The 8168-nt window shown below is 39.0% G+C and overlaps 1 protein-coding gene across 1 annotated transcript; it reads left to right on the top strand.

The window, feature by feature from the left end:
- Positions 1-4918: 4918 nt before the first annotated feature.
- LOC101418423 (disintegrin and metalloproteinase domain-containing protein 20-like) lies at positions 4919-7335 on the top strand. Its single transcript, XM_004473327.4, has one exon. It carries the CDS (start codon positions 4954-4956, stop codon positions 7159-7161), a length of 2208 nt encoding a protein of 735 aa, XP_004473384.3. The 5' UTR covers positions 4919-4953; the 3' UTR covers positions 7162-7335.
- The last annotated feature ends 833 nt before the right edge of the window (positions 7336-8168 follow it).

Here is an 8168-nt window from a genome sequence, read left to right on the forward strand (position 1 = left end):
TCTCTGTCCATTCACTGTGGGTTCTTCTGTGTCTGCTTGGATTCTTGTCAGTGGCACCGGGAATCCGTGTCTATTTGTTGCATCATCTTGCTGCATCAGCTCTCTGTGTGTACAGCACCACACCTGGGCAGGCTGCACTTTTTTCATGCAGGGCTGCTCTCCTTATGGGGCACATTCCTTGCACAGGGGACACCCCTGTGTGGCACGGCCCTCCTTGTCTGCATCAGCACTGCATGTGGGACAGCTCCATATTGGTCAGGAGGCCCTGGGTTTGAACACTGGACCTCTCATGTTGTAGGAAGATACTCTATCAGTTGAGCCAAATCTGCTTCCCTGAACTTGCTTTCTGAACCATTAATTTTTCTGCCCTTTTGCTAATGGCATGGGAGGAGTTCCAGTTGTTTGCTGTTTTGATTAATTACACCACCCATCAATCCTTCAGGTGGACCCACTAATAAGGCCGCTGGAGAATATCCAGGGCTTCTGCTCGCTTCCAGAGGAATCTTGTTCTGAATGGCAGAATTCTGTAAGCATCTTCTGGCAGTCATCTTGGGTATGATGGGTACCAAATTACATGTGGACTTCTTGCTGGGTTCCAGATCCATCTATTGATTTCCCATCTAGCCTGCTTTGCTTATGCAGCAATTATGCTCTGCTTAAACACTGAGGTGAAGGCTCTATCTTCTTCCAGCATCTGGGTGTTCACCAGATTCTCTGAAATCCAGGAAAGCACAGAAATAGAGATAGAAAAGATGTGGCAAGAAGGCTGTGAGTCAAACATTCTTTGGCAGAGATTGGTATCCATCCCCCATGCTCAAGGCAAGCAACCTCAGGTACCGGCAGTGGCAGACTGCCATAGACAGAGAGGGACATGGAAATCTTCCTCCCCAGGGTCAGGAAGGGGCATCGCTGAGGACCGAGCATGGTTCATGATCAGTGTGTTTAGCTCACTGGGTCCTAGCTTTGAATTATGGTTCCAGAAAACTCTGTACAGGGCTCCCCAACACTATCATTTCAACAATGTCTAGATAGGTTTGGAGGCTGTGGATGTTGAAAAAAAACATGCTCTATCCTTAAGCCTGTGGGGAACAATTGGCTGAAGTGCGCAATCCACTGGGCAGACCACGAAAGTGCAGCTCTGCAGCACTGGAGAAAAAATAAAGAAAATGTTTTCAGTCTTCCCTGACCCTCTCCCCAGGGCCCTTTGGAAATGGTCTGTGCCTCCTTGATGGGTCCCTGGTTCTATTTTGATCAGTTAAGCATGGGGATTCTTAAAGAACTAGAAGAAGTTGAATTGAGTGTCAAAGAGGACATGAAACACAAAGCCAATCAATAATAAAACCTTAGGCAACAGAGAAAAACTGATCATCAGGATAAACTCATGAAGGTAATCAGATGCCCAGTCATTAATAAAAAAATAACAAGCCATTCTGAGAAACAGGTAAATATGACCCAGTCAAAGGAACTAATTAAAAATTCAGAGGATACCAAAATTTGGAACAACTAATCAAAGATGTTCAAACAAATCTCCTAGATCAATTCAAGGAGGGGAAGGAAAAGATGGCTAAAGAAATAAGATAAAGGATATTAAGAACTAACAGGTGAGCATAAAGAAGAATTTGAAAACATGCAAAGAAAATAAAAACTTGTGGGAATGAAAGTCACAAGAGAAGGGATTAATAGAAGAATGCTAACAGCATACTGGAACAGATTTCAACAGACAAATTAGGAAATAGAACATCTGAAATCATAGAGAAAAGAATGGAAAAGAACTTACCTGGGTCTCAGGGAAATGAATGATAGCACAAGCATTTGCATCGTGGGTGTTCCAGAAGGAGAAGAGAAGGGAAAATTCACAACTCTTATGAAAGACATGATTATATATGTCCAAGAAGCTCAACATACTCCAAACAGAAGAAATCCTAATAGAATAACTCTGGGACATGTACTAATTAGAATGTCAAATGCCAAAGATAAAAAGAGTATGCTAAACACAGCGAGAGAAAGGGAATTCAACACATACAAGGGATCAGACTAAGTATTAATTTCCCATCAGAAACCATGGATGCAAGTGGATAGTGGCATGACATATTTAAGATACTGAAAGAGAAACACTGCCAGCCAAGAATTATTTATCTGACAAAACTGCCCCTCAAAATGAAAGAAAAAATATCCACAGAGAAAAGAAACTGAGAGACTTAGTTAAAAACAGATCTGCTCTACTGGTAACACTAAAGGGAGTTCTGAGGCTGAAAGGAAAATACAGGCAAGAGAGGCTTGGAGAAAAGTATAGAAATGAAAATTATCACTAAATTTAACTAGAAGTATAAAAAAGAGACATAAAAAGATTTGACACAAAAGATAAAATGGCTGATGTAAATACTGTCTTTACCAAATAACATTGAATGTTAAAGGATTAAAGTCCCCAGGGAAGAGTCAGAGATAGACAGGATGGATAAAAAAATAAAATTAAAAATTAAAAAAAAAGATCCTTCTATATGCTTTTTATAAGGGAGTCAGGACACAGATTGATTGAAAGCGAAGAACTGGAGTAGCAATACTAATATCAGTCAAATAGATTCTATATGCAAAAGTGTTATAAGAAACAAAGAAGGACACTGTATGTTTAAAAAGGGGCAGTCTACCAATAAGAAAGAGCAATCATAAATGCCTCAAAACACATGAGGCAAATGCTGGCAAAAATGAAGGAAAAAATAGACATCTCTACAATAATAGTTGGCAGCCTTCCATACACCATTCTCATCAAGAGATAGAACACCTACACAGAGAATCAATAAAGAGACAGATCTTGAATAATATGATAAATCAACTAGGCCTAACAGACATATACAGAACACCAACACAGCAGGATTTACATTCTTCTCAAGTGCTCATGGATCATTCTCCAGGATAGACCATTGTTGAGTCACAAAGCAAGTTTCAATAAATTGAAAGAGACTGAAATTATACAAAGCACTGTCTTTGATCAGAATGGAGTAAAGCTGAAAATCAGTATCAGGTAGAGAACTGAAACAACCAAATATATGGAGGTTAAACAATCCTTAAGTTATAGAAAAATTGCAGGAGAAATCAGTAAATATCTTGAGACAAATGAAAATGAGAACACAACATGTCAAATATATGGGATGGAAGAATGGCTGAACTCAGAGGGAAATTTATAATCTATATGTCTATAAAGAAGAGGTAAAATCAAAGACCTAAAGCATACTTGCAGAAACTAGAAAAAGAACAGCCAATTAACCCCAAAGCAAGCAGCAGGAAAGAAATAACAAAGATTAGAGCAGAAATAATTGAAATTGAGAATTAAAAAAACAAAAAATACCAGAGAGATTTAGAAAACCAAAAGGTGTTTCTTTGAGGAGATCAATAAAATTGACAAATCCTTAGCTAGAGTGAGAGAAAAAAAGAGAGAAGATGCAAATAAAGATAACCAAAAGTGTGCTGGGGCATTCCCACTGATGCCAATGAAATGAAAAGCACCATTAGAGTATATTGGCATACTATAAACAACTGTATGCCAACAAATTAGACAACTTAGATAAAGTGGACAGATTCCTAGAAAAACAGAAAACATACTGTAGAAGAAATAGAAGATATCAACAGATAAACTACATATAAAGAGATTGAATCAGTCATCAAAAAAATTCTGAACAAAGAAAAGCCCTGGGCCAGATGGCTTCACAGGTGAATTCTATTTCTCTTTCCAAGATGAATCCAAATGAATTTTGTTCAAACTCTTCCAAAACTGAAGAGGAGGGAAAATAACCAAACTCATGTATGAAGCCAACATGAAACTACACCAAAGCCAGATAAAGATCATATAAGAAAAGAAAATTACAGAACAATTCCTCTGATGAGTACTGATGCAGAATCTCCCCACAAAATATTTGCATCTTTAATCACCAAAATCACATTAAAAATATTATAAGCTATGATCAAGTGGTGTCTCAGCACAAGAATCAATTGATCTAATACAATATGATCATCACAATTGAGAAAGAAAAGGCTTTGATAAAAGCTAGTCTCTTTTCTCAATGAAAACACTTTGAAAGCTAGGAACAGAGGAAACTTCCTTAACACGATAATGGGCATGTACATAAAATCCACAGTTAACCTTCCACTTAACAAAGAACGCAGGTAGTCTGCTCTGGTTTCTGGTAATAGTGGGTAAGAATTTCCTGGCTGTTGTCCATTTGTATATACAGTCACTCATATAACTGAGGATAATTCCATTGGATGAATATAGTACTGGTATCTACCCAGTTGCTTATCGAGGAATCATTTTTATTTCCAGTTTTGCAATAAATTTATGAATAATGCTTCTAAGAATATTCATGTAGAATACTATTTGGGCAAATCCTAGGAATGGAATTTCTGGATCCTCAGATAAGTATAAGTAGCTGCATTAAGAAATTATTAAATAATTAAACATCCACATTTTAAATTCATGACATCTATTTATATGATTTTCCCATCACTCCAACACCACTCTGTTTCTATAAAGTGTGAATCAGATTAGTTCTCCTTTCAAGAAGATTACTCTAGCCTCATCATTGTTGACATTTCCTTATTTTAATTAAGTTCAAACTCCTTACCTCATTAAAATTTGAGGAAACACTCATTATACTGTCCTAAAATTGCACCCTACACACACATTCTTCTTCTGTGACTTCCTCAAGAGAATATGTGACCTTTTAGTTCCCCTTGTTTTCCTTCTTCTCTAAGTCTCTTGCCCTAGAGTCCTCAGCTCGCTAAGCCTCCCCTAACGGGCCCTCAATTGTTACGTAATAATATCTCCCTGCCCCTCAGCCAATCAGGTTAAGGCCAGCTCTGCTGAAATCTCCTCATGTCAGCCTTGCTGGGAATTTTGCTGTTTTATACTGTCTACCTCCCACCTGATTGCATTTTCTCTGGTCTCAGGCCCACACACTAATGGAGCCTGCCTGGGCCCAGACCCTCCTGAGAGGTGCTCTCTTGCTCCATATATTCTGGGCACTCTTGTCCTCTGTCTGCTGCAATGATGATCCACCTGTATGGCGTTTCACTTCATCTGAAGTTGTGATCCCCAGGAAGATGCCCCACAGGGTGGGTGGAGCTGAGATGCCAGGCCAGCTCTCCTATGGCATGCGCTTCCATGGCCGAAGACACATTGTTCGCATGAAGGTAAAAAAGGGGCTGTTGCCCAGACATTTTCCAGTTATTACTGATAATGATCAAGGTGCCATGCAGGAGGACTACCCCTTTGTCTCCCGAGATTGCTACTACTACAGCTTCCTGGAGGGGGTTCCTGGGTCAATGGCCACAATGGACACTTGCCATGGGGGACTGCGTGGCATGATGCAGGTGGACGACTTTACTTATGAAATCAAACCCCTGGAGACTTCTTCCAAATTTGAGCATGTGGTTTCTCTGCTTGTTTCAGAAGGAATATCAGGACAAGGAGAAAGGTGTAAGAATGATGGGGAAGAAATAAATCATGCATTTGAGGAGGCAAAATTTGCTGAAACTCCTAGAGCAGGCCCTGTTTCTCTGTGGTGGCCACATAGGAAATACCTGAAAATTCACTATCAGATTTCTAATTCATTATATAACCTAAACAATAATATTACAATTATAATAGAAAAAGTATTTTACATGAACAATGTAATTCATACCATTTACAGTCAAGTGCATCTAGATGTTAATATACGTGCTATATTAATATGGAATGATTCTGACAAAGTGGACTTACGGAGAGGTCAGACAACACAGAGTACTATGAATACTTTTGGTTTATGGAAAATGAGTAATGTTTATAGGACAATATATCATGATACTACACTTCTTCTTACAGGACATAAAATAGTTAGAGCTACATATTATTCCTTCTTTGACGGCGTATGTAACCCCAACTGGGGAGCATTATATGTATTTGTAGAGAGGTATCATATAGTTCTGGCTGCAACAATTGGAGCACATGCACTAGGTCATATGTTGGGCCTTTATCACGATTCATCAGGTTGTGTCTGTTTTCGAAGAACCGAATGTGTCATGGCTCCTTACCCTGGTCTTTTAGATAAGATGAGCAATTGTTCTTATACCAGAATTCATCTTAGGCTTACTAAGTGGGACCCATGTTTGAGTGAACAGACCCGTCCATACGGTAATTATCCTTATGTAGCTCCTCGTTGTGGAGACAAGATTGTAAATAGCGGGGAAGAATGTGACTGTGGCTCCTTTAAAGATTGTTCTGCAGATAAGTGCTGTGGGACCAACTGTGCCCTCACCTTAGGCAGTGTTTGTGATGAGGGAGGGTGCTGCAAGAACTGTAGATATGCTCCTCCTGGAACAATTTGCAGAGAAATACTTGGTATTTGTGATCTACCAGAATACTGTGATGGAAAAAAGAAGATGTGCCCAGAAGACTTACAAGTCCAGGATGGAACCCCATGCTCACCAACAGCCGTTTGTATGAGAGGAAACTGCAGTGATCGTGACATGCAGTGTCAAGCCCTCTTTGGCTACCAAGTAAAAGACGCTGTACCAGCATGCTATAGCAAGTTCAATGTAATAGGTGACCGTTTTGGAAACTGTGGAGTGAGGGTTCAACGAGGGGGAGGACGACCTGTTAAATGTGAAGAGGATGATATTTTTTGTGGAATGCTGCACTGTAGTAGTTCTAACCATATCCCTGGTGGAGGTGAGCACACTACATTTCGTCACATAATAGTACCAGGAATTAAAGAAGAAAAATGCTTTGGATATGAAGCACACTTTGGAACTGAATTGCCATACATGGGCCTTGTAGTGGATGGTGCATCATGTGGCCCAGGAAGATACTGTTTAAAGCAGAATTGTACTTATTTTCAAGACCTGGACTATGACTGTGATGTGAAGAGATGCAATTTCAAAGGTGTATGCAACAGCAGGAAACATTGTCACTGTCAGCGTGGTTGGAGACCACCAAAATGTGATAGGACAGGATTAGGTGGCAGTGTCGATAGTGGCCCTCCACCTGACAGAGAATTTGGTATTAGAACCAAGATACTTGTTAATGTAAACAAGCCACTGCTTATGATACTGATTCGTCTTGCTCTTTTTGTGGCTGTCTTTATCATTGGTAGCCTTTCAAAAACAGGACAATATATACACACGAAATGACAAAGAAAAGACCTGTTCCTAACACTGAAAAAAAAGCACAGCCCACTCCAAAGGATAAATAAATAACACTGATACTTAAGGGGAAAGTGATCAATAATTACTCTGTCAGGTGCATAATCCTTTAGCTATTCTGAGGAGGTCATCTTGAAATAAAGTGTCTTTGTGATTATAAAAGGGTGTTATGTATTTATGTGTTATGTATTTCCAGGTCTGGTCATATTCTGTATCCTCTATAGGTGATGGTAATAACTCTTGGGTACAGTAAAAAGAGGGCCTGTTATTAAATACTTGGACCCTAAATTATATAGGTGCTCCTTTAGTAAATCAAATACTTTATGACTTTATTTCAAGTTTCAAGGACTTTTTAAAAAAATTCCATTGATTGTGCACTAAGATTTTTGAGGGTTGTTTAACTTATTGGCTGTTTAACAAATGTATATAAAAATAATGCTTGGAGGTGTTACAGTAGGAGGAACAACAGCTTTTATTAATATGGATGTGAATTCAACAATGATTCTCTTGCCTGCTAACTATGTGATCATGGGCAAAGTCCCTATTTTATATTTGGAAATGAAGGAAACTTTCTTAGGGTTTAGTGATGATCAAAAGAAGAGGTCCAGGACAATTTTAGGTATTTAATAAGGCCAAATGCTCCCATTTCCATTATTGGAATTATTATTCTTTAATTGTGCTAAAGTGGTGGTATTCTGGTATTCCACATATAATCCTTTGGTCTTCTATTTTTTCTGTGCCTCCATCACATAAGAACCCGTTGGTCGCTGATATACCATTTTTTAATGCCTCTGTTTGAGTCATAGCCACTCACACTAAAAAATTGGGCATTGTTCATGCACAACCTGCTCAATAATTGCGGGTTTCAGCTGAATGTCTAATATATGTACAGAGACAAAAAAAATCAGGTAAAGGAAAAGGAAGTGGTCACGTCTGAAATAGTGTCCAAAAACATGGTCTAACATGCCCTAAGTGTTAAATTCATGCTGTTTAAA

This window comes from Dasypus novemcinctus, chromosome 3, assembly GCF_030445035.2.
Source record: "Dasypus novemcinctus isolate mDasNov1 chromosome 3, mDasNov1.1.hap2, whole genome shotgun sequence".
NCBI lineage: Eukaryota > Metazoa > Chordata > Mammalia > Cingulata > Dasypodidae > Dasypus > Dasypus novemcinctus.